Below are 26,204 nucleotides of genomic sequence, written 5' to 3'. Positions count from 1 at the left end.
AACTGTTAACTAAAATGACACATCATTAGCGTGTCAATAGCTCTTGCTAGTTGCTTGCGCCATTTGTTTATGTTGCCTTGACTGCGGAGGAAGTAGATTACCACGACGATTGCGTATTTCCGGTCACAAATACGGAAGTTGTGAGAAAGGTCTATTGCTAGGCGCTCCAAAAATTGCCTACCCTACCTTTAACATAACCTTGCCCCTAGCGGCCACTGTGGGTAACAGCAACACTCAAAGTTATTTAAAGTTAGTAAAAAGTCCTTGTATAATTCAGGATAGTCTGTAAAACAATTTATAGATAACACAATAACACAAACATGATCATCTCGACAACAGCTTTATAAATACAACTCATGTAATAGGTTTGATGGATTGTATAATTGTACAGAACATGCATTGGTCTGCAGTCAGACACAAAGGAGGAAATATGTTGTTAAATGATACAAAAGTGTTTCATTTGCAAACATTTTATGTATATGTTTGACATGATAGGGCTGCAGTTTTGCTACACATTTTTTCACAGTGTGCATCTTTTATTTTTTGGCTTCATCCGTGTGTGTGTGTGTGTGTGTGTGTGTGTGTGTATGTGTGTGTGTGTGTGTGTGTGTGTGTAATCAAATGCTTTAGAAAAATCAAAAACAATTTAATCATCAGCTCCTTGCAAGTAACAGATATGTCATGGTGTGTCATTCACACAAACGGTCTAATAAAAACTGCACATAATGTTTCAAAGGCATCAAAATAGCTCTGAGGTAATAAAGGGTGAAAAACCAGAACGAACACATAACAGTCACTAGTTGCCAGTCATTCACATCATAGCTAAAATAAACAACAGATAGCATTTTCTATTGAAAAGATATCTATTTAAAAACATTAATGAAATAGAAACAAAGTATCTGTTAATTGAGTCCATAGTCTTTAAACAAAAGTGGTTTTATACCCTTTTGCTCAGATTCATTATAGCATCGAACTAATGTTAAAAAATGGTGTACTTTCAGTGACAAAGTCAATGATTGGAGCTTGTGAAAATATTCAACCAAACATTCTTTCTCCTTTACTCCAGTACAGTAATCACATTCAAAAGATCAAATATTTGAGTCCACAAAGAACTTGTTAGGTCTGAATATAAATGATCTGTCCTTTTATCACATGACACTTCTTGATGAGCATACTCTAGTTTTACATATGCTATTGTAAATGACATAAATTCATTTTTCAGACAAGACAATTCTCCCATGCGTGTAACATGATCCATTCTCAGCCTGAGAATACAAAAAAGACTCAGGCAACCAAGAAAAACAAGAGCGGGGGAGGGGGAGGGGGGGGGGCACCCGGGGCAGGGCTAACAGGAACATATTTAAGGCATTTTGTTCAAATCAACCTTACATGAGAGGTTTATTTGTTTTTGTACAAATTCATAAAGGTAGCCATACTAAAAGTGCACTTAATGAAGGGGATCAAGCTGTCTTCAAACCGTGCTGCTCTCTTAAATCTCAATATGCTTGACTTGAAGATGAATATTTTGGTGTGATATAGCCAGAATGGACAAATGTAAAGAGGCTTTAACTCATTAACCACTAAGAACTGCAAGAGCAAGTACACATTCATTAATGTTCAAGCTTAAATGAGCCTAATTAGATAATCCTGCTCTCAACGTAACGCTCTTTTTCCATCTAATGTCACAGTGTCTGCAGAGATGCGTCCTTTGGGTTCCTGATCCACGTCATGTCAATGAAAATTATCCAGTTCTTCCTGTTTGAATGTAGACTGGGTAAACCCAGCCCGATTTGCCGGCGGTTTGATTTCGCCCTGCAGCTCAGGCTGGAAACCTGTACATTCTTCTATCCTGCTTCCGTTACAAATTTGCAGGGACCGATCACAAACTGGCTTATCCATCTGGCGCGCTATTGGCAGGTTTAATCCAATCCGATTCCTTTTAACCTGTCGACGATGCTCAATGGCTACTTTAGTTTAGCAAACAAATCGCTCGAGTGGGTGTAAATACCACTCACTTTCATGTTTTGTTTTTTTGCACAACCTGCAAAAATCACTGGATGCCATCGCTGCTTCTGCAAACTGCTGATCAATGCTGCAAACCAACACGTTTGTTGACACGTTTCCTGCCTGGAGTTTTCGCTGCAAAGTACGTCACCTGGATCGTTGGTCTGATTGGTTGAAGGACTATCCAATTGCGTACAGAGTCATTTGAACTATGCCCGTTGATCACGCCTCTTGTGCAGTAGAAAATACAGAGCAGACTCCCCAGACTGATGTTCAATCTTAAAAGATTGAGCTTGGTGTGGTGATAGCTAGACTAGTTTGAATGGACACTGTTTGAGAAAGATTTTTGTAGATGTTACCAGTTGGTTCCTCAGAGGTCATGAAAGATCATTTTCTTCCCTAAATGTCATAACAAACAGTATTTTCCAACATGCTCTTGTTCGTATTTTCACAAAAGTTCTCAGAGATGCTTCTGTGTGGCATTTATTGATTTGCTTCAAGTTTTAAAATAGATAATCAGATTGTCTTCGATAAGACAATATGCATTTTCCAAAAACAGATATGACACTTGAAGACAAACCAACAATTTCAACAGGTTTAACGGTGCACTCTTTTCTTTTTTTTAAATTTAGCCCTTAAGAAATAAATATTACTTTCGAATAATGTTTAAAATGATGACCATTCACATGGGATGAGCACTCTAGTCTTATCTGTAGCCTAATAAAAGCTGTTTTATTCCACATGAAGAGGGTCCCCTGATGGGGGCCGCCATTTTGAGATCACATGACCTCAACACCCATTTCAGGAACACACCTGTTATTGGACACTTATAGAATAAATGAATCATGGCCGACTGCGAATAATGCATTTCTACAATTGCATTGATAACCGAACACTTACTTTTACTAGTGTGATGCTTCATCCAAACCACTAGGTGTCAGTGTGAGTCGAAGCGCAACATAAAAAAAAAGATTGAGTGCACCTTTAAACCTGTTTCTAATGGTTTTCCAGAGCTTTCTCTCTTCCATCACCGTGTTCACAGGTCCAGCTCATTCACAATTCACTCAAATTGGCCACTCTTGTCCTCATCGTCACTGAGTCACGGAGCAGATATGTCTCTCTACGGCACTGTCACAGTGAAGACGCTCTCAGCAGAGATCAGAGACATAGTCAAAGTCTCGGAAGCTGTCCTGATCCTTCCTCGAGAGCACCCGCGGTTCACGAGGCGGAGTGAGATTCGCCGCTTCTGTTGTGAATTCCTCATCAAAGTTGCTGACGTCTTCTTTTCCTCCGATAGACGGAAGGAAGGGAGGAGGGAGTTTACGGAGGAGAAGAGCCTCCCAGTCCATAGTCTGAGGGAAAATAGAGGAGCACAAGATGTTTGTTATTTTTCTTATTGTGGCACTTTGTGTTAGAAGAATGTCTATGAGCATATAATTAGAATATAAAAAATGCAAACAAAAAAATGCAAATGCAGCACCAAAAAATATTCATAACTTGAATTTAAGCCAATCACTTTTTTCTTGTTACGGCTGAAAAAAAAGATAAATCGTTGATATAAAAATTTCTATACTATAACTTAAAAATGAATCACTAAAACTAAAATAATTAAACAAAAAATGCTATTTAAATGTTGTGAATTTAGGCTTCACAACATTATAATGTACAGCAGGGGTTCCCAAACTTTTCTTCAAACTTAAATTTTAAAATATTTACTTGAAGGACCTCGAGATTTTAAGGCAATACTTCAATAATTTAATGACACATTTTAATTTTCACAGTTCTCTAATATTGATATTATTAATAATTATTATTAGTAGTAGTTTTAATTAGTTTCCACGTTATAAAATCGAAGACAGAAATATTACTGTTGTAAATTACAATTGTACTGTAAAACTGTTTTTTTTATATTTGATAATTATAATAATGAAATGTGCTTAGACTATAGTTATTTCATTCAATTGCAACCTTTGATTTGATAATCGCACTAAGCTATATCACTATTATCATGCAGTCTAATTTATTTACTTTAATTTTTACATTCAATATAATTAATTATTAGATTATCATCAACTCATAAACCCTTGTTTGGGAAAGCCTGATGTACAGTATGAAGAGAGGGATTTTTATTTTCAGATTTGCTTAAATTCATTTTAAATAATCAGTGTTTTAAAGATTAAAAAATCTTTCCCACCCTGAAGAATGGTTGTTTCTTAACATCCTCTGCATCTTTCTCACTGGAGCCCAGTCGTCTTTCTGGATTTCTCCTTAGTAACTGTATAAAACAATATGCAAAATCAAACTCTATTCTTACATCAAATTAAAGCTCTAATTCAATAAAAGAAAGATCTGTTTACCCTCCTCAAGATGCCAATGGCCTCGGAGGAAAGAAACCGTGGGTATCGAACTTCATCGTTCACTATGCTGTCAAAAACCTCCTCTTCATCATCGCCTGGAAATGGGGACTAGAAAGACAGTTTTAGATCAGACAGATGCCAACACTGTATGAAAGTTTCAAAACATTTCAAAAGCTCAAATCTCTCACCTCTCCCACCAACATCTCGTATATAAGCACTCCGAGTCCCCACCAGTCCACGGCCCGCGTGTACGACGTGTCTGTCAGAACCTCTGGAGCCAGAAACTCTGGAGTCCCACAGAACGTACTGGTCCGGTCCCCAAAACCCATACCTGAGAAAGAGACAAAAATGTCTGACAAATGTTCCTGGCTTCATACCAAGCCCAATCGACATGACCAGGCACATCAACATAAACAAACAAAGTCTTTACCTTCTTTACACAATCCAAAGTCAGCGATCTTTACGTAACCCTCTGTGTCAAGCAGCAAGTTGTCCAATTTAAGATCTCTGGAGAAGAAACACAAAAAATATATGCTATATCCAGTGCATTAAAAAAATAATTTAGACACAGCCAGAACATGTACTCACCGGTACACAATCTTGTTGTCATGTAAAAATTGAAGTCCTAAAACTACACAAGCAGAATAGAACCTGAAACACACACAAACACAAATTAAATTAGGCACTAAAAAGCTGGAAACCTTTTTTTATATATTAATATTTTCTATCTTCTACCTTTAAATCTAAATATCACACGGATATCACACCCTTTTCTAAGTTAGTCTAAGTTTTTTTTAAAGAAATTCATCAGGGATGCTTAAAATTGATCAAAATTGACAGACATTTATAATGTTAGATTTCTATTTTAAATATAACATTATTAGAAAAATTAGTTTTCATAAAAATATTAAGCAGCACATTGACAACACTGATAATAATAATGATAAATGTTTCTTGAGCAGAAAATCAGCATATTAGAATGATTTCTGAAGGATCATGTGACACTGAAGACTGGAGTCAGTCTTAGAAAACAGCTATTTTAAATTGTAATAATATTTCAGATTAGAGTTTTTACTGTATTTTTTATCAAATAAATGCAGCGTTGGTGAGCACAAGAGACTTCTTTCAAAAACACAGCTGATTTCAGGTTGTTTGATCCTTGTGGGGACATTTGATCCAGACAGTGTAGCCAAAACCTGAGAAAACATACACAGCCCGTGGCTCGGTGAAGACGTCTGTGTGTATGTGCATCATCAGGTCTCCGCCTGCCGTGTACTCCATGACAAAACACACATGTTCTGGGGTCTGGAAACATGCAAACAGGTTCACGAGGAAGGGGTGTTGCGCACTGTTCACCGTCTCAAAAATGCGCTTCTCACACATCAAACTGAGGGAAAGACAGAAAGAGAGAGAGAAAGAAACAAGAATAAATGTCTGAAAAACTCAGATCCTAACGATTGCTAACGATGAGCAATTAATTGCTGATAATAATTGAATCCATAAAACGTATCGATGGTCAATTAAGCAATGTCATATTTAGAGTGTGTTGTTTTGAGGTGTGTGCGGCTCATGCGCAAAACAAGTGCAGCGCGAAGAAAAATGAAGCGAGCGCCATAGATGCGCATTCTAAATATTGCGTATTCAAGTCATGTTTCAAATCAAGACTCATCAATCTGAGCGATTAAACCAATCCAAGCGTGCTCCAGCTATGAAACAGTGTCCAATTGGTGCACATCATCCCACACACCACAGTTTCCATTGGTTGAACTTTCAAATGACGTTGGAAAACACTGCATTATGATCGCGAAACGATCGGATCCAGGAAGTCCTATAGCTTTAGCAAAGCATCACGTCATGTCACTGATCTACGCACTGTCTTGTGTTTGAGCTCATTCCAGACCACCTTCTCTAAATAAAGATATGTGATCTACTATGGTTTACTAATGTTTAGCAAAGTTACTAACAAAAACGTGGCGCAAAAGCATGTGTATACTGTTTACACGTGAGTCGGCAGCACTTTTTCATAATACACAAATACTTGGTAGAGTTTGGTCTCTAAGTGAAACAAATATGCTTGTTGTATTCTGCTAATCGAGACATTTTTAACAATAAATGACAGCTTTATCTTATGTACAATGATTTTACAGATAACTTTAAATTTAAAGCAGTTATTTTTTCATGTCATCAAATTTAAAAGCAAGTGTTAAGTCATGGTCATATTCTCAATATTCACTGTAAAGCCAAGCTTCTAAGCTTTTAAAACGACACCTATTTTGTGTTGGTTAAGCAAGTGGTTAAGTAACGTCATAACTTAATAGCGCCCCGGAGGTTAAGGTTAACGATTAATCGATTAAATTAACGTTAATTTAAACAACGCTTGATTATGAGCATTTATGTAAATTGACATCCCTACTCAAAACAAAAGAAAAAGTTATTTTGTTTACCTTTCTACTTCATCTCTGGCCACAATGTCTCCTTTCTTTAGGGCTTTTATGGCGTACATGCTGCCGGACTTCTTGTATTCTGCCAACAGCACCTAACAGACACGCATATGATGACAGTTTCAGATAGAAAGAGAGCTAGGGTGAAGTTGACAGCTAAAAGAAGTGGTTAAAGGCGAAGAAGATCACCTTTCCAAAATGGCCTCTGCCAAGAACAGCAATTAGTCGGAAATCCTCCAGGCTCAAAGGGGTCTTCTTCTGTTTACTGCAACACACACAGACACACACATACTTAGATAGAGTTGCTTCATGTGTAAAAGGAAGGTTAGCCGAGAATCCTTATATCCTAAGCACATGCATGTGTGTCTGAGTGTACCTGTTCAGTGATTTGATTTGTCGCTCAGGAGTGGTGAGGTCAGGAGCAGAGAGGGGCTCAGTGGCTGCTTGTCGTTCCTGTGCCAAAAAGCAGAGAGAGGGTGAGGTTACAGAGAGATGAGAGGGGCTAGACAGAAAGAGGAGTTGTGGAGAGTCTCTCACGGGAGTGCTTGTATCCGTCACGTCTCGCCGGATGTCCACCTTCATCGGTGAGTCATAGTCTAAGCTCAGCTTCTCCACTGATATCTCCCTGTAACACACAAACATATAACTGCAACAAAACCCACATTCCAGCTTGTTTATCAGATCAGATCCACACTTGAGTATAATACTTATACTAGTGTGCACTGTTTAGTTGCTCTCTAGTTTAGATTTAGACTTGGGTATCAGGCAAGCATTTATATGTGCTGATTTTAATGATAGCTTACCCGAAAATTTAAATGTGCAAAATCCTGGCCATTCTTATCCATATCATTCAAGTAAATGAATGTGATTTAAATGACATAATAACATAAAGTATATGACTTTCTTAACTGAAATAAAGTTGTATGAACCAATTTTATGACAATTTTTATGGAAATTTAAGCAGAGATGAAAACTCATCAGTGGCAAAAACAGACAAAAAAGTTTCACTAAAATGTATTAAATAGCTTTAAAACGTGGATTAATAGATGATTTTAGAATGAGGATATAGGGAAAAACTCTCCCTAGACATAGTTTAAAAAAAAAACTTGTTTTTATGGAACCATTCAATGATTATATAATAATAATAATAATAATAATAATTGTATTTTAAATATTTTGATTAAATTATAATTTAAAACCAATAACGAGAAACCACTATAATAATAATACTACTGTAAGTACAGTACAATACTGTAAAAGTGCTGTAAAATAAAAAAAGAATTATTGAATTCAATTTACAATTTACAAATTACAATACCGATATTCATGGTTTTTTAAAAAGTCTTAAAAACTTTTATTTTTGACAGATTAATCCACAATTCTCAGATGATACAGGCTTTAATTATTTTTACATGTCTATGAATACACATGTATTGTGTGTGCACTGAATGTGTGTGTGATTTACCCTGTCTGTAGAGTGTGTGCGTGCGGGCTGTAGGTTCCTGTGTTGTTGACGGTTGGTATGGCATTCCTCAGTAACCTCACCCATGTGCCGATATCAACGTTCATCTGCCGAGCTCGCAAGAAGGCCTTCCCTGTATGTGTCCGCAAACACACACACACACACACACACACACACACACACACACAAAAGAAAACATCTTTGTTTAATCTCTGACCACTAGATGGAGCTCAACACCATTTGATTCACATGCCAATGATTAAAGTCAACATGAAATGCCATTCTGGTCAATTTTAAGTGCATTTGGATAAATGAATCAAAAGATTAATGCATCTATTGTCAATAGAGAGAAATTGTATCTCTTACCCTGTTGTTTGGAGAAAACTTTCTTCTGCCGTTTTAGCCGTGGAACCCTCTCGATCACGGGGTTAAAGAAGGTGACCTGTGGACGACAGAAGCCATTTTAATGATGCCCTGTAGTATCAAAGATTTTATTTGGTTGGAGTGTGTTTATAAAGCAACCTATGCAATAAGCAGTGAGAGTGATTCCCTTTATGAACATAAGAGACATAATTATGTTTGAGCGTGCAGTTGTGAGCGTACCTCTGCCAACAGCAGTCCCTGTGGTTCTAGCTCTAGTTGTACTCTGTGTTTCTGGTTATCCAGGAAGTCCTCCAACTTGAGAAATTTCAATGCACACAGAGAGCGGTAGTCTTTCCAGTACACAGCGATCTCCATCTCTCTGGACTGCACACATAAAGACACACACAATGAAATATTTTAGTATTATTTAAATACTATTGCAGTATTTATTCATATCTTGAGTTGCCTTTAATCTCTAGTTTGTTCAGTTTCCACTTTAGTTTATTTTAGTCATTTTGATATGTGCTTTTGTCTTTTTTTGTTATTTTATATTATATTTATTACACACACACACACACACACACACACACACACACACACACATACATATCTTCTTTTCTTTTTTTTTGTACCTAAACCAAAAATTTTTTTTAGTTAGATGCCAAGACAACATTTCAATTTTTTTTTTTTATATATTTTCATCAAATATTTATATTTTATTTTATTCAGCTTTATTTCAATAACTTGAACGGTTTTTAATAGTTTTAGATAACAATAGTTTAGTTTAAGTTTTAGTTATTTTGTTATGTGTTTTTGTAATTTTTTATTGTTTAAAAAAATAAAATAAAAATAAAAATAAAATTATATATATATATATATATATATATATATAAAACGATAAAAAAGACAAAAGCACATAACAAAATGACTAAAACTTGAACTAATAAATATATATATATAGTTAGATGCCAATATTTTTACATTTTTTATAAAATATTTATACAATTTTTTTTTTCAATAACCAAAAATTATTTTGAATAGCTTCAGTTAACAATAATAACACTGACCAGAGAGATTTAACAGTATTTGTTCAGCACGTAGTTTCAATCAACAAATAATCGTACCGATATTATATATCCTTATATATATAATGTGCTTGGCTGTTTATCATTCTGCATAGGGGTGGGCGATATGGCAAAAATATCATATCACGATTTTTTTCAGGAAAATCACGATTAACGATTTTATCACGATTCTTTTTATGTTGGTTTTACTATTTTGTGACTGAGCATTACAGCCAAACTAATGTCCATATTTTAAAAACAAAGCCTTAGGTAAAAAAATAAAAAAAATGGCAGACAGGGGCAAAGATAAAAATATTTGTCATTATTTTCTTTGTTATTATATATTAAGATTAAAGATACACATTACATATACACAACTTAATATACAAATTAAATAGGCAAAACAGTGCTTTATGTTTTCAGCTACAGTAGGTGTATTTAACAGTAGCATTGAAGTTATTAAATGAACAAATATGAAAATAAAACAAAACAGACTTCACTGTATAAATTATACATTGATATGTATTAAAGCTACTATTAAAGTTATCAGTCAAGAGCAGTGAGTGATTTTCTCTTTGCATTCTGTTTTATTAACATTAAAGGGATAGTTCTCCTAAAAATTCAAATTATCATAATTTACTCTCTCAGGTTGTTTTAAACTCGAATAAGTTTCTTTCTTCTGTTGAAAATAAAAGTTATTTGGAAGAATGTGGGTAACCAAACAGTTGATGTACCCCGGTGACTACCATATTTTTCTCCTATGGAAGTCAATGGGGACCAGCTACAGTTTGGATAGCCACATTCTTCAAAATATTAATATTAGAAAAATATTAGAAATATTAGAAGGAAATTAATACAGGTTTGGAACAACATTAGAGTGTGTAAATTATGATAGATTTTTATTTTTGGGTGAACTATCCCTTTAAGGACAAGCGGCAGCGTGTTTACTATACTGTCTCTTTAAGAGTTGCGCGCGACGCGTCTAATATACACGCATTTGACGAGCAGTTTTTCTCTCAATTTTCTCAAGTTTGCTTTCACTTTAGACATAACCGACTTTATGTAAACCTTGTGTGTATTTAACAGTATAAGCACAATAAGACTCGAAAGATAACTTAACTTAGTCCAGTATCCACTCCAGGCGCTGGTAGACAGGCTTTTAGTGCATGTGAGCTTCACATGTACGCGCTGAGAAACGCATACGTTAGAACAGCGCATCAGCACGCGAATTAAATGTTTAACCGACAAGGCATTAAAGCACATGCAAATTATGAACTTTTGTGAACTGCAGTCTCCTGTTCCGCTGCGTTAACGTTTTATGTGAATATACGTCGCGTTGTTCAGTATGTTCGGGACAGAGGCGCCAGAACAGATACAAAGCACGATTCTACGATATTTCTTCAAAAGCAGATCGTGGAGACATTTTAATGGTCCACGATCAAAAATCGTCATATCGCACACCCCTAATTCTGCATGTTCAGTAAGCTTTCCCCTCTCCTAAATAGACAGAATAGTGTGTCATTGCTTGTGTAAGAGTTATTTGAGATGCCCCAGTTGGCGGTTAAGTCACTGATGTTTTTTGTAATTATAATTACAGCCTATTGCCTGGAGCTTTAATTAATGAAACAGACACTAAAGCTCTAATCTGTGTAAATCTACTATGAACTCACTCTCTCCAGCTCTATGGTGAAAGTCTGATCCCAGCCCTGTTCTCCAACCATCTTCCATGCCGTTTGCCCCACGACTGAGTTATCCATCTTCAGCACCGCACTCACCTCCGCTGCGAACACACGACAGACATCATTTCAAAAGTATGCCTATTAATTGAGATCAAATTAAGGTAAAGTGTTATAAGCCATGAACCGAGCCAACCAGCTATGAGGTGAATCATAACATAAAGCTTTATTAAAAACAAAAAAATATTAGAAAATCGGACAAAAAGACAAAGGTACAAGATTGTGTACTTAACGGCTTTTATGAAGGAAACAACTACAAGCCTATGAGCCATTGTGATCAATACAACAGAATGAAAAACAATGGAGAAATATAAAACTACTCATTTAAAGTTGTTGATTATATCTATAGAAACAATATATTTTAAGTTTATTGCGTCTAGCTTGGTGCTTGGACTCTTTGATTGGTGGAATGTTTGCACAGCATTATGGGTAATTTAGTTTTTCACCACAAATTCATCTGTTAAACACGATAAAAAAAAAAAAAAAAGCTGAAATCACGCAATCCAACGGCTTCAACAGAAGCAAACACCATCGATTAGCAACCTCAGAGCTCACAGTAGGTCTGTCTTCAACAGGCAATCACCCCAAGTGTTATAAGCTCTGATGCACTACATCCTGTTCTGTTCAATGCAAAACTGTCATCGCACATGACAGACATAATTCACACATCAACACGGACTAATCACACTGCGAATGTTATATCCTCTACACTCACAGGAAAGTTCGTCTGTTTTGGGGGGTGTTTTTCCGCTCACACTGCCACTGCGACCGTACAGGCCTTTTCCACTCCGCATAAAGGACCGCCCCTCTCCCGGACTGTAACATGGCAACAACACCTGGCTGCCTCGGGAACGGCCGGGAACCACCTCCAGCACACCCATACAGCCCAGCAATGTGACCTGAAGAGTGCCTGCACAAAGATACAGAAAACAATCACAACTTAGAAGCCAGTAGCTGATGACTTCTCCTAAACTAAATGAAATAAATATCGTGTTTGAATACCTGTGAGAGGAGAGGGTTTGGAGAGGGTGCTGTACTGGTTGTGCAGGTAGGGGGCGCCGTGTCGGGAGCTGAATGCTGGTGAGGAGGCTAAAACCAGCTCCTCTTTAATGACACATGCTTTGGGATGATCCTCAGGAAGTTCTGCCAACCGCCGATCTAATGAATCTCTCAGCAGATCCAACCTCTGAGACGACTCGCTCAGACGACACTGAGCCTGAAGAAGCAGAGAGAGGAAGAATTACTCGATGCATTAGACTTAATTACTCACTTAATTGGAAAAGACTGTGTTTACCTAAATAATAGGAGATAGAGATATAACTGAAAGCTACATGCCATTTTTATAATACAAATCAATAATATACAATACAATGTAATGTAATGTAATATACACTACTGTTCAAGTTTGGGGTCCGTAAGATTTTTTTAAATGCTTCGAAAGATTTTTTTAAAATATTTTTTTAAATATTTTAAAATTAAATATAGTAATATGGTCATTTATTCCTGTGATCAGTATCATTACTCCAGTCTTCAGTGTCACATGATCCTTCAGAAATCATTCTAATATGCTGATTTGCAGCTTTGCATACATTTTTTTCCCAGGATGCTTTGATGAGGACAAGAAAAAAAACAGCATTTGAAACTTTTTTTAACAATGTACAAAATCTTTACTGTCACTTATGATCCATTTAATGCATCCTTGCTAAACAAAAGTATTAATTTCTTTAAAAAAAAATTACTGACCCCAAACTATTGGAACGACAACACAACACAATATAGTTTTACCTCTGACATGGCCTTCTTGTCCTGTACTTTACTGGCTCCGAGAAGTCTGAGGACATTTTTGGCTCCCTCAGCGACAGCGTGCTCTACACGGTAATGGTGTCTGAGCTCCTCAATCCGTAGCTCCATACCACATGGGTCAGGCTTTCCTGAAGAGAAACACACACACAAACATATTTAGGCTATCAATATCACTCACATTCTGACAGCAAATTACACAAGCTATCACATAAGCCTGAATGTGTCATAGCCATTGTAACCCTGTAATTAAACAGCAAGGGAGAATTTATTTAGAAATCAAATTGTTTGATGCACTGCACAAACTCGTTTGAATTAGAGAACATTTATATAAAGTGCAACAACAACAACAAAAAAATCACTGGTAAATATTTCATTTTGCTTTTTTAAATTTAATAATCCTTTCATGAACTTGAATGCTGAATGTTAAATATTTATTCTTAATTTCATGTCATAACATTTTTTCCTCAAATTTAATTAAAACCCTAAAATTCAGGGACATATCATTGAAATGTCACATCAACCACCCATTAACCGCAATGAAACTGAAACTGAATGTGATCTCAAAACAGACATTAAGTCTAAGATGCATTAAAAGGTGCACAAGGTCATGTGCATCTATCAGACTTTGAAGAGAGCGAGGGATGATGTTGGACCAGGACAGCGAGCCTTCCATATAGTAATTACTATTCTTATGCAAACTGGGGGAGATGATTGTATATCATCAGAGGTCTGCCATGCTGCTAGCTACAGACATTTTAGAAATAAGAGGATTATTAGAGATTATAAACTGAAAGATTAAAATGCTATGGTGTTATATTATTCTGTCATACCATCAAAAAACATTGACATGCTGTTCCGGGTTTATATAAACATTTCTCTGTGTCTGGCTGCAATCCAAGCAGTTCAAAGCATTCCTGAGTACCGGGAATATTGTCAATCTTCTAACTTAAACGAGACTACAGGCTGTTTACTATTTCTGATTTACATATATTTTTAATATAGTTGAGACTAGATGAGCCTGCTTGTGTGTGAGAGAGTGCGTGTGTTTGGACCGCCTAGTAAACAACACCCTACCGCCTAGAGGCAAAAAGATGACAAAAGAATGAGTTTGAGCGAAAATGTCACTTGAATTAGTGGATTTATAAAGATGTTTAATAAGACAGAGAAAAAGAAGTAAAGAAGGATTGACTGCGCCGGTTTTTGTGTCCTAATAAGGCATAAAGCTGAATCAGGTGACAATTTCATAAACAGACTCCCGACGAGTGCATGTGTGTACATGTACACATTAAAGGTGTATGTGTGTTTATACGGGAATGTTAAAGAATGTGTGTTTGTGTTAACTAATGCTACTATGAGCCTGAAACATTTTGTTTTATATCATACAGTCCATGGTCTATGTCTGATGATGATTTCATAAGCTATAATTACTTTAAAAGCATATACATGTTAGGTTTTTGTGTTGTTATCATAACGCAAGGGAATTTTCAATTAAACCGAGATAACATTTCAAATGACAATAAAATGATAAGTATTAGTCTTGTTTTCCAGTACAAACATCCTTAAAACCAGATCCATTTACTTTAGAAGTAAATCTGCATACGATATTATTAACACACTATCTTATAAGAATGTATCTTTCTTAGGAAAAAGTCTTTAATGCTCACCAAGGCTGCATTTATTTGAGCAAAAAATTAACGGTTTTCTATTTCAGTACATTTTAAAATGTATTTTACTCTGTGTTGGAAAGCTGAATTTTCAGCATCATTACTCCAGTCTTCAGTGTCACATGATCTTCCAGAAATCATTCTAATATGATGATTTGCTGCTCATGAAACATTTATTACTATTATCAATGTTGAAAACAGTTGTGCTGCTTAAAGGTATAGCGGAGGATTTTCTTTTTCCGGGTGGGTAGTGTAAACTATTGGTCCACCTAAGTGTCAATCATTCTGGTGATATGTTTACGTAAGGCCGTCGTGCTCGTCCCTTAGTTTTCGCTTTCTGCGCATGCGCACTTTCAGGTGTTTATGTGTGGTGGTGAGCTAGAGCTGGTAACGGTTTAAGCCATTCATTGAAGCTCGCCGTTTCATGGGGTCCTTTGAAAATGTCTGAGGGTTGCAAGAGTTTGTACGAACTGTATGAGAAGAAGAGAAAGGCCTCAGAAGAGAGAAACAAGATCAGAGTGTTTTTGGGAGATTGTTTCACACGATGGCGTGCGCTGAAAACACAGGTTGGGCTTCCCACTGATGCCTCAGTCGCGAAGTTTCTACTTGACAGGTAAAGTTTGGCATGCTATTTGGAGAAAAAGTGCAAATCTTCTTTTGGAAAGTAATCTTGTATGAGCGATGCCGACAGCAACTTGTAAACAGAGCGTGCACGAGGGGAACCTCGCATACGTTTAATAGGCGTTCCCTCTCGGGAGCATGTAGTGTGTTGCGCATGTGCATTTTTTCAAAAAGTGGAGAGGGCGGTTCTTATCTAAAATTCGGAAAGATCCTCCGCTATACCTTTAATATTTTTGTGCAAACCTGGATTCTTTGATGAATAGAAAGTTCAAAAGAACAGCATTGTGAAAGTCTTTACGGTTACTTTTGATCAATTTACAGCATCCTTGCTGAATAAAACTATATAAAACAAAAACATTTCTTGTAAAAGAAAAATTATACTGACCCCCAAAATTTTTTATGGTAGTGTATGAGGACAATAGATAAAATACTGTGTACTAAATAAAATGTACTTTAACTTGCAAGTTAAAGCAATTTACTTCATATGAAAACGAACCAATTAAAAGTAGGTAAATTATTTGTTATTTATTAATCTATTTGAATGTGACCCCTTATTTGTTTGTGTTTGTATTTGTTCTATGTTTTATAGATTACCGCTTTTTGGTGTAAACTGTTTAATCAAGAGGTGTGTGTGTTTCACAGGAGTAAAGGAAATGGAGAGCGGGAACTGACTGTCATCAGTTACCTGATCCTGTGTGTGTGTGTGTTTGACTCACTCTAAGCCAAATGGGCTCATAACATACATTTATTGATCCATATGACATGCACTCACTGCTTGTGCATAAACACTGTACACCTGACCAAACACACACACACACACACACACACACACACACACACACACACACACACACACACACACCCACTCGTGAGGTTCAGGTGGTTATTGATCTGTTTATTTCTCTGCTCATCTATGAAATCAGACTCTAAAAGCAACAAAGCAGTAGCACACATACACACACACTCAGCCGTACCTGGTGTATCATCATTGTGTTCGTAGGCCTGCACTGTTTTCCGGATCTGCATGCGGATGATGTCAATCTTTGTCTTGCTGTCCTGTAGCATCTGCTGAGCTGTCTGCAACATCTTCTTATCCTGACAACCCACACACAGATACACACACATGATTAAACAGTTAGTAAACATCTTTTGACAGACTGGCTCCGTTCCAAAATCTAGTGATCTTCCTTGCCACCTACATAGAGAGCAACTTCATGAGCCATGCAAATAGCATTCAGCGCTGGAGTTTGACATTAGCTGAAAATTCAGCTTTCCAATCACAGGAATAAATTACATTTTAAAACATTTTAAATTGTAATAATATTTCACAATATTACAGTTTTTACTGTATTTTTGATCAAACAAAAGCAGCCTCAGTGAGCATAAGAGACTTTCAGAAATATGCAAACACTCTTACCGACGCCAAACTTTTGAACGGCAGTAGAGATCACTACGTTTTGGAACAGAGCGTTTGTGTGTGCATTTGTCTACCTTAGTGGAGCCATTGGCGTAGATGGGGATCATATTTTCAGCCCCCTGTTTGACTTTGAGTTCAATATTTAACTGCCTTTCCAGTGCAGCGATTCTCTCATTATGTGCCGACGATCTGCTCTCTGCTCCTGGAGACTGAGGAACATCATCTAAACCGCAAGAAGTGAAAAATTACAGTTAGCCGTGGGTTGAGGGATTTAAAAATGGGACTTGCAATGTGTAAAATCAGTTTTTTTTATGAAAAAACATGAATTATTAATATTGCAGTCATCTATAATTTATGTTTAAACATATGTGTTTTTGTTGGATTTAAATATTTACGAGTATTGGAATAATGGATGAGCATAATCTAAGTAAATCAAAACATGACATCAAATTATTAATTAAATCTTTTATGTATGCATGTATGTACAAATATATATATATATATATCATCAGTCATAGTTTAAATGGATTAAATTGTTACTAAAAATGTAATAAAACAATCTATGTTAAAATGTTAAAATCTTAAATCTCGTTGACATTTAGCGGTTTATGTAATAATATTTTGTTATTGTAAAACAAAAATTAGACTTCTTAAAATGAAAAAGTATTTTTCTTTCATGAAGTCACTACGTCATCATCCCTCACATACAGCAGTGTCCGTCTACTCACCACGTGAATCATCCGTCCCTTTGACGACAATATGAGCATCCAGCTCTTGTAGTTGATCGTGGAGCGTTTCCAGACGTCGATTGGAGCTCCGCAACTGACTCTCCACCTGCTGAGCATTTCGTTTATCTGTAGTGGCTCTGCGGAGATTCTCTGCCCCCTCTTTAATCTTCAGCTCCTTACGGATTTCCCTACGGATTCGCTCTCGCTGTTCATCCAATCGCAGCTGAACACTCGTGTCAGAGAAATCGGAGCTCTGGTCCAAGCCTAGCTGCTCTAGTACCGACAACCCACCGGGATCACTCTGCAAAACAGAAAGATGAAGTTTAAAGATAAAGCAGATCAAACTCAGCTTTACATATCCTAAGAGATCTTAGTAATTCACTAAATGAATTCCATTGAGATCACTTTGAATGTTGGCATGAAGTCTTATCCGCATTGTAGCTTATCTGGCTAAGAAGTGCCAACAGTAAAAGACCATCTGACCAATAAGTGCAATATTCTTGTATTTACATGCTGTTGGGTAGAGCTGCACAATTAATCGTAAAGCCCGGGAAACACCAAGTCAACGTCAAAAAACTAGCGGTGACAAAAGCTGACTGTGTTGTTGCCTGTCAAGCTGCGCTTGAACACACCAAAAGGACTTAAGGAAACGGTCAACTAGCACGTGCATGCTAGACCAATGCTCAAAAATGTCTCAACACTGTCTGACAGCCGACCATTGGCTTGGTGCGTCCCAGCCTTTAAACGATCATGATCTCGATTCAAACACCCACACAATCTAGTTCCTAAATGACAGCAATTTGCTATGTCTATTAAACCTTTGACAAGTACGATCACAGCGAATATTCAAATCTGCCTTGGCGCTGCCCCAGAGAGAGCAGTTGTCATGTATGAAACTTCATAAACAGTTTTTCAACCACACAGTATCATTATTTCTGTGCTATTATAATTCAAATTATCACAGAAGTACTGGTATAAAAGTTCCGATATAAACACTAATGTTTATGGTAGCGATCAAAATAGAATAAATCATCTTTTCAAAGTAAAGATTGAATCAATTATATCATTACACCAGTAGGTGGCAACAAGTGACTTAAGTTTATTTGTCATTGAATCATTCATTTGAGATTTGTTAAGAAACAAAAGCTGAGTGAGTCAATGAATCATTCATTCAAAACCATTTCTTCTATTTCTTCAAACAAATTAGATTAATTTGATCAGAGCCTCTAGTAAATTACGTTATTTTGTTTAGTTGTCTATTCAGAATCGTGAGAATCGTTATCTCTATTTGAAACAAAAAAAACATTGTGATTCTAAATGTATCCAGAATCGCTCAGCTATAATGCTGGTAATCTGAAATCTACAAGATCTGAAAAAAGATAAAAACAATGTTTCCAAGTTGTAAAACAAATTTGGATTATAAAATTGTCAAAATCAAATCAATCTTTATAATATCTTAATATCTTCATGCCTTATAGTCACATTTAGCAGAATAGACTGGGCAATTATATAGTTCACATTTTGTGATGATACAAGCAATACAAGCAATTCACGAGTTCACACTTACAAATAAGTCAGATAGAATAAATGCGTATTTGGCGTGCTGTCCGAGGAGAGGGCTCCGGGCTCGGTATTTGGCCCGAACCCAGAGTACTCCCCCCGTATTCCTGGCTGTGAAAGAACAAGCCAAGAGTGAGGAGTCGGGGTGGTGGAGGGATGCTGAAAACTGTCAAGGAAGTTAGGTGAGTTGACAGAGTGAATATATATGCTTCCTCTCATGCTGATAGGGTAGACATGGTAATTGTTTGATGAGTTGATTGATTGATTGCTTGATTATTTGAACGTGCTCCTCCCGAACTTTGTTAATAAAACATCATGTTTAGATAAATTGCAAACTTTCCCATTCCACTGATAAGCCTACTTCTATCTTGGTCCCTTTAAACACAACTTTGATTCCCGGTGGACTGATATAAACGAGCACATTGACTCCTGTAAACTGCGTGGAAGTCAGCCAATCAAATTGGAGCGATTTTTGACTAACTTCTGTGTGCAATATACACCAGCCTTATTCTCAGTAACATAACACGAAAAAAATTTAGAATATACTTAAAGCTACACTGTGTAGGATTTTCTCCCATCTAGCGGTGAAATTGTTTATGACTACCAATTGAATATTACTTTCTAGCCTCTGCCTTTCCGAGGGCGTTTTAACTCCTACGTTGACTGTATTATTTCAAATCTGCCGGCAGTCGCGAGTAATCTCCCCCTCGCATTCGTCACGGTGCCACTGAGTGTAAAAGCGTGAAAGGCGAAGCTTGAATTTCCAGGTATGTCCCTCTTTGGCTAATGTATTTTCAAGATGGAGGCGCAACATGGCTGCCGCCATTCGAGCGACTCGCTCGTATGTATTCTGAATGGCAGATTCTATGCTTACGAGAATACTTGATTAGTTGGTAGAAGTAATTACACATTAATGGGCACATATCATTTTGAAAGAACAAAGTGTTTTTTTGCTAAAAATCAACTTAAAAAAATTACACAGTGTAGCTTTAAATATCTCTCAGGAATTTTGTGAACATTGTGAACTGCGTTTTCAAAATACATGTGTCCAGAAACAAGCTAAAAAAGTGAGCAGCACAACAATGTCTCTAACATTCCACTTCAAGTTACTCATATTAGATTAACACATTTTGAACTACAGCTTGGAAACATCTAACATTTAACAGTGGATTCCAGACATTTTGGGTCACTTGCCCTATTGTTTTCCATCCTGCTAGTCATGACTTCCACGTTGGGATGCTATTCACTTCTTGCTAAGATACCCCTGCCTGCCAGAAACAAATTACTTAAAAACATTTGCATTTCAGGACATCAGCTTCTATTGATTTAAAAAAAAAAAAAAAAGAGTTTTAATTAAAAATGCTTCAACTTATCAAATCTAGAGGGAAAAAGAAATTCTTAGACAAAAGAGCTTTTTAAAAGCAACCACCATTGATTACAACAGTTGAATGCAAACTGTCTGTAAATGTTTACTTTTGTAAATTATGAAAAAAAGAATCAACACTGTTTTCGGAGATAATAAAAAAGCAAATATATCACACGCAGCAGAAACAGAATGGATCTTCTACTAAAAACAGACACAATTGGAATCCTATGTAAAAATACACAAACAACCACAAAAAGACAGAAAGAAAAAAAACTTCAAAAGGACATTGAAAACACTAAAAACCACTTTATAAAACCTCAAACAAATGTTACACAAGTTTGCGCACTAGTCAAACCCACTAAAAAATAAAGAAAAGTGACCACAGCCAACACATTTTTCAACAACTACGAATTTTTTAAATCTATTTTACTATCCAGTCATAATTTGTGAAACTGAATACAAAGTTGGCAATAAACTCCTACAGATTTGCTATATCAATGTTCTCCCTTACACAACCTATGCAAAACCTCATCTTGTAGAAAATATTTTGACGGCCAACGATCCTGTCAAATAGATTGTCACCTGTATGACCAGATATTCCCAGTGATCCCATTCACCAGACCAACACATTCTCCTCTCTCCGATAATGACACCAATATCCAGTAGCATAGAAACAGAGAGACAGAAGGGAGACGGAGGAAAAGAGAAAGAAAGAGATGAGGGAAGGGAAAGCTGTGGTCGAGGGTCGCCCTCCCTGTGCAGGATATCCGGTTAAACCTCTTGCTCGGTCTCTTCCTGTTTTCTGCGAGGCTTGGTTTTACTAGAGGACACGAGCGTGAGGAATAAGGCTATTGTGTGTTTTGTGTGTGTGTGCGCATGTATCTTTATTTCACTTTCGAGTAATATTACCCATGTTTCAATCAAATTTAACATTTAACCTGCAGCCATTGTTCATTTATCGGTTTATAAAAATGTGGTTTCATTCAATGTGACAAAAGACTTCTAAGAACCCGAGGCAGGAAGGACCTTCATATACAACATTTCATAGGAACATGGAGAAAAGCATGAGCACATGTGTGCGAGAGGGGGAGATATCGATATACCAAGATAAACTAAGCAGTGGAGGTTGGTGGAATGAACAAAAATACAAAAGTTTGGGGTCGGTATAATTTTTATTGCTTTTGAAAGAAGTCCCCTTGTTCACCAAGGTTGTATTTACTTGATCATAAATACAGTAAAAACAGTAATATTACCGTTTTCTATTTTAATACATTTTAAAATGTAATTTATTCCTGGGTAGGGATGGAACGATTACCGGTTTCACAATAAACCACAATGAAATGTCCTGACGGTTAGTATTATCTTTTAAAATTTAATTATCACGAAAACGGTGTTCGATTATCGCGATTTTGAAAACTCGCGGCTTATTGTTAAGCCCCACTAAAGTTTTCGTGCACTATATTTTCCAAGACTTCTGAAGCCATTCGATAGCTTAATGTGAGGTACAAATGAATATTTAAGTTAAAGTTAATGGAAATTTTTATCTCTCCTCACTGTCCTCAGTCATTCTCCATTCAGCATTCAAACAGCGCGTCGCGTTCGGTTCGGTTACGACAGTAACACGAGGAAACTCACTCCAAGATCAATGTTCTCATTATTATACTTTATTTATAGAAAAATGTCTATTAAATTTACAACTGTTAAAAGAAAAGGCTCTAATAAAGAATCTTTATCTAGAAATAAACTGTTGCATAGATATACACTAAGCACATCAGATACACTAGATACACTAAGCAATATATCTATTCTCTTCCCCTTGTTTTCTGAACTTTTCAATGCGAAGAGCTGCGCGCATTGACTCAAAGTGCATTATTCTGCACACGGGATGTGCATAAGCCGCTCTGGCGCTCTAATTAAGATTATTAATGGTCTTTCTTGTTCTGTCCTATCCATCAAATGTTGTTGCCTCATGAAAAAGCTGCGCTATCCATTTAAAATAAATGTATTTTCATTTAATATTATATATAAATACATGTATTTGTTTTTCATCAATGTATTTTAGAACAATACAAAGAGCAATGTGAAAGATTTTACCTTTTATGTTTTTTTCACTATAATAACATTTCCTGCTGAAGAATTATCCACTAATCTCATTTATAATGGCATTTTAATGAAACGAGAGAGCGTGTCCGGGGTGATAGAAGAGATGTGCAGTGTTATAATGCATTGCTATTGACGACGGTCATATAATTTAATGTGTATGCTTTATAAAAAAGTGCATAGATCTGCTAATTTTATTTGTTGTTTGTTGATTTCCAAATATAAAACGTGTTGAAATGTTTTCAGTGTGCGTATCAGTTCTTTTTGAACATTTTAATCTCATTTTAACAAAACCGTGATAATTTTGATAATTTGTCACTTGCTGAATAAAAGTATTAAATAAAATTACACATTATATATTACAATATTACAAAAACTTTCTGAAACTAAGTTGAGACTAATTAAGATAAAAGTAGCCTTTGTTCTCTAAAATGTCCAAAAAAAATATTCCAATGACGGTGGCCTATTCCCCCGGTGCGGTTGGGTATAATTCATTGTTTATGAGACGACGGCATCAGCTTTCTAATTCTCAGCTTCTCATTTCCTTGTGTGATACTGTATGACATCAACCTAATTAATTATTACAACTAGAAATTTACCCAAATAGCTGGTTTGAAACTTGAGGAACGTGAAGCAGCTGCTTTTTGAAGTCTTTGATGTAACTCAAGATAGCAGCCTGCAGCTATTGTGCAACTGAAACTCGAAAACGGGTCACATAATCACAAATCAAACCAACGGACCAATTTTTTATTTATTTTTATGAAGAGACCCTTTCTCAGTTAATGTGATCTAACTGCTATCTGATCAAAGAGCAAATGAACACTGAGAGCCTGGGGCTCATGTGTAATTGCAAAAACACACTTTCAACACTGGCAGAGATTCTACCACAGATAAAGTAGATTACAGTGACTAGACTGTTGCAGTAAAGTTTAGTTTGCACAAAAAACAGATGAGTCATTTACAGTAACAGTGCGAGTGCGAGAAAGATTTGACTCAGTGGCATCAAAATAGCCCTTTATTACAGGACCAACTCACACGAGGCTTTGGTTTACACAGGTAATCCTAACGAAATGGTAATATATGTAAATGAATCTGACTTTACGTCTAAACTATAGCTCAAAGGTTTGGGGTTGGTGAGATTTTTGTAATGTTTTTGAAAGAAGTCTATTATGCTCACTAAGGGGCCGTTCACACAACGAGTCTTTGTGTCTAAAAACATTTTTTAATGTTTTTTTAAAAAGCGCAGCGCAGAAAGCAAGGATCACAAGATGCGATTTTGAGACGTGGTGCAATAACGGAAATAGCCAAACAGAAGCACAGATAGCTACTATATTTGACATGGAAAAAAAGAAAATAATCTCACTGGCTCGAGCATTTGACCTTGATAAAAACTGGCACTGCTCAGAGAACGACAGAACAGAGATCTGTCTGGGTTCACACCCATCCTCCGATGCCACCATTAAAACAGTTGCAAACTAGCTACTGTAAACAAAAGCTTGCCCCGACCTCCAGGGTCTTCTGATTGGTCCACTGTTTTGGAACTGACATTGATTAGCGGCACTGCGTGTAAAAGTTTAAATTATTTTAACTTGACATGGCATCTTAAAACGCAGGGCTCATGTGTGAGAGACTGCAAAAGACGCGAATGCAATGGTCATACACGCCCATCTAGCACGTGTTTTCATAGAAAAACAATGGAAAAGTAGGGCATTGGAATGGAAAAATGTGTTCTGTGTGAACGGCCCCTTTGCATTTATTTGTTCAAAATAATATATTGTAAAATATCATATACAAATATTATTATACTAAATGTCATGTGGTTGAAAGAATGTTGCTTACAATGTTAAAGTTCTAAAATGTCAAATGTGATCATTTTAACCCCAAATGCCAGTTACAACAAAACATGAGATGGAAGAGATGTACAATAAATCATTACCATATCAGTATTGATTTTTTTAATTTATCAGTATTGGCAGATCGTATATTTAATTATGCATGCTAATTTCCCATCTTTTTATATTTAGATTACCCAACTAATGGTCTAGGGGTCGACCGATTAATCGGGCGGACGATTAATCGGGCGGACGATTAATCGGGCGGACGATTAATCGGCCAATTTTTTTGCATTTTTTAACATAATCGGCATCAGCCAATATCCAGTATATCAAGCCGATTATTAGGCGGGCGCATCTGTGGGCAGCCTAGTGTTGTTGTTGTGGAACACGTGTTCGACGCACGCTGCGCCTAGAGTCATTCTCCAGCAGAGTGAGCAGACCTCATCCAGTGCTTAAGGAAGGAGCTAAGTTCCTTGGAGAAAACTCCTTTATATTTAATTAAAACCTTTTGATATGTTACTGCCAACTTCGAGAAAAAATATGAATAGGCGACATGACGTTCGGCTACTTTGGATATTGATAGCGTAGTTGAGGTTGCATTAGCACAGCAGAAGGGTTGCAATCATGTCACAATAAGTAAGCAAGAATTTTGCAATTACAGACAGAGAATCTGAGACTTTTATTTGTTCTGTTTTGTGTGTCTTATATTTGAGAGGGTTGTCACTCAATGCAGAGAAATAAGTCATAAAAAAGTGACCAACGCACTAAAGGACTGGCTTTGCTTTGCTAGCGTCGTCGCTAGGGTTGGGTAGCTACAGACAGACCCGGTGCTAATACGGCACTGGTGCCTTAACGACCGTTATTTACCGGACCGAATATCAATGCGGATTTCTGTGCTTCATTTCAGTGCTACTGTTATGCCTGTGTTTCTCTTGGATGCTCTGAAAACGGACATTAGAAACGTGATGCTAGTCAGCAGTTAACTTTAGCATACCGTTAGCTAGTAGCTGGATTAAACACTGTTAAAATGCTGGCCAAACAGTGTAATGTGTGACTGTATTTCACTGTAGACTAGGGGTGGAACGGTACATGTATTCATATTGAACCGAAACAGTACGGGCGTCACGGTTCGGTGTATAAATTTACACGGAGAATACATGGTATAAAAATAAATAAAACTCGCGTGCAATTTAATTCATGTGATGCGGAACTACTGTTAGATACGCGGGTTCTTTAGGGACACCTAATCTGTAGCTCCGCCTTAGCTCTGAAGCAGGCTGTGATGTAAAGATTGCAATGCTGGAATATGGTGTGTGTGTGTGTGTGTGTGTGAGTGAGAGAGAGAGAGAGAGGGAGAGAGGGAGGGAGGGAGAGAGGGGCACGGGCGCGATCGAAAAGTTGTGTGTTTTTAAAGTCACAAAGTGTTTACTTATATTTTTGTGTGTGTGTGTGAGAGAGGCGCAGATGCGATCGAACAGTGGAAACATAAAAACATACACCGTCATTTTGTTTATACAAGACATCATTCAAACTGCAAAGTGTTTAAGTTACTGTTAATTAAAATTTTAAGGAAAACAAATATATTCATCTGAAATGTAGCAAATTAATTTTCAATTCATTCAGGTACAATTACCAAACATATCTCAAGGTCTTTTTGTCTTTTGTACAAGTGCAGATTGGTCA

General features: G+C 36.7%; 1 protein-coding gene across 3 annotated transcripts in view; it reads right to left on the bottom strand.

Moving 5' to 3' along the window:
- Positions 1-279: 279 nt before the first annotated feature.
- Positions 280-26,204, bottom strand: part of pkn1a (protein kinase N1a) — a 50,900-nt gene continuing 24,975 nt past the window's right edge. For 2 of the 3 annotated variants that reach the window (XM_081361571.1, XM_081361569.1), the window contains exons 2-22: positions 17,661-17,961; positions 17,007-17,155; positions 16,490-16,610; positions 13,213-13,358; positions 12,430-12,643; positions 12,143-12,337; positions 11,362-11,471; positions 8,868-9,011; positions 8,631-8,706; positions 8,268-8,397; positions 7,340-7,427; positions 7,179-7,255; positions 6,992-7,067; positions 6,806-6,897; positions 5,572-5,748; positions 4,950-5,012; positions 4,792-4,868; positions 4,550-4,692; positions 4,362-4,469; positions 4,199-4,279; positions 280-3,356 (exon numbers count right to left, since the gene is read on the bottom strand). In XM_081361571.1, the coding sequence (XP_081217697.1) occupies positions 3,153-3,356; positions 4,199-4,279; positions 4,362-4,469; positions 4,550-4,692; positions 4,792-4,868; positions 4,950-5,012; positions 5,572-5,748; positions 6,806-6,897; positions 6,992-7,067; positions 7,179-7,255; positions 7,340-7,427; positions 8,268-8,397; positions 8,631-8,706; positions 8,868-9,011; positions 11,362-11,471; positions 12,143-12,337; positions 12,430-12,643; positions 13,213-13,358; positions 16,490-16,610; positions 17,007-17,155; positions 17,661-17,961 (2,772 nt within the window). In that variant the 3' untranslated portion in view covers positions 280-3,152. Of the gene's footprint in view, positions 3,357-4,198; positions 4,280-4,361; positions 4,470-4,549; positions 4,693-4,791; positions 4,869-4,949; positions 5,013-5,571; positions 5,749-6,805; positions 6,898-6,991; positions 7,068-7,178; positions 7,256-7,339; positions 7,428-8,267; positions 8,398-8,630; positions 8,707-8,867; positions 9,012-11,361; positions 11,472-12,142; positions 12,338-12,429; positions 12,644-13,212; positions 13,359-16,489; positions 16,611-17,006; positions 17,156-17,660; positions 17,962-21,168; positions 21,341-26,204 lie in introns of those variants that run through there. The other variant, XM_081361570.1, reaches the window with a different exon arrangement.

The sequence above is a fragment of the Scardinius erythrophthalmus genome (assembly GCF_964197995.2).
Source record: "Scardinius erythrophthalmus genome assembly, chromosome: 3".
Taxonomy (NCBI): domain Eukaryota; kingdom Metazoa; phylum Chordata; class Actinopteri; order Cypriniformes; family Leuciscidae; genus Scardinius; species Scardinius erythrophthalmus.
The sequence above is the reverse complement of the archived record's forward strand: the minus strand, read 5'-3'. Positions and strand labels throughout refer to the sequence as shown.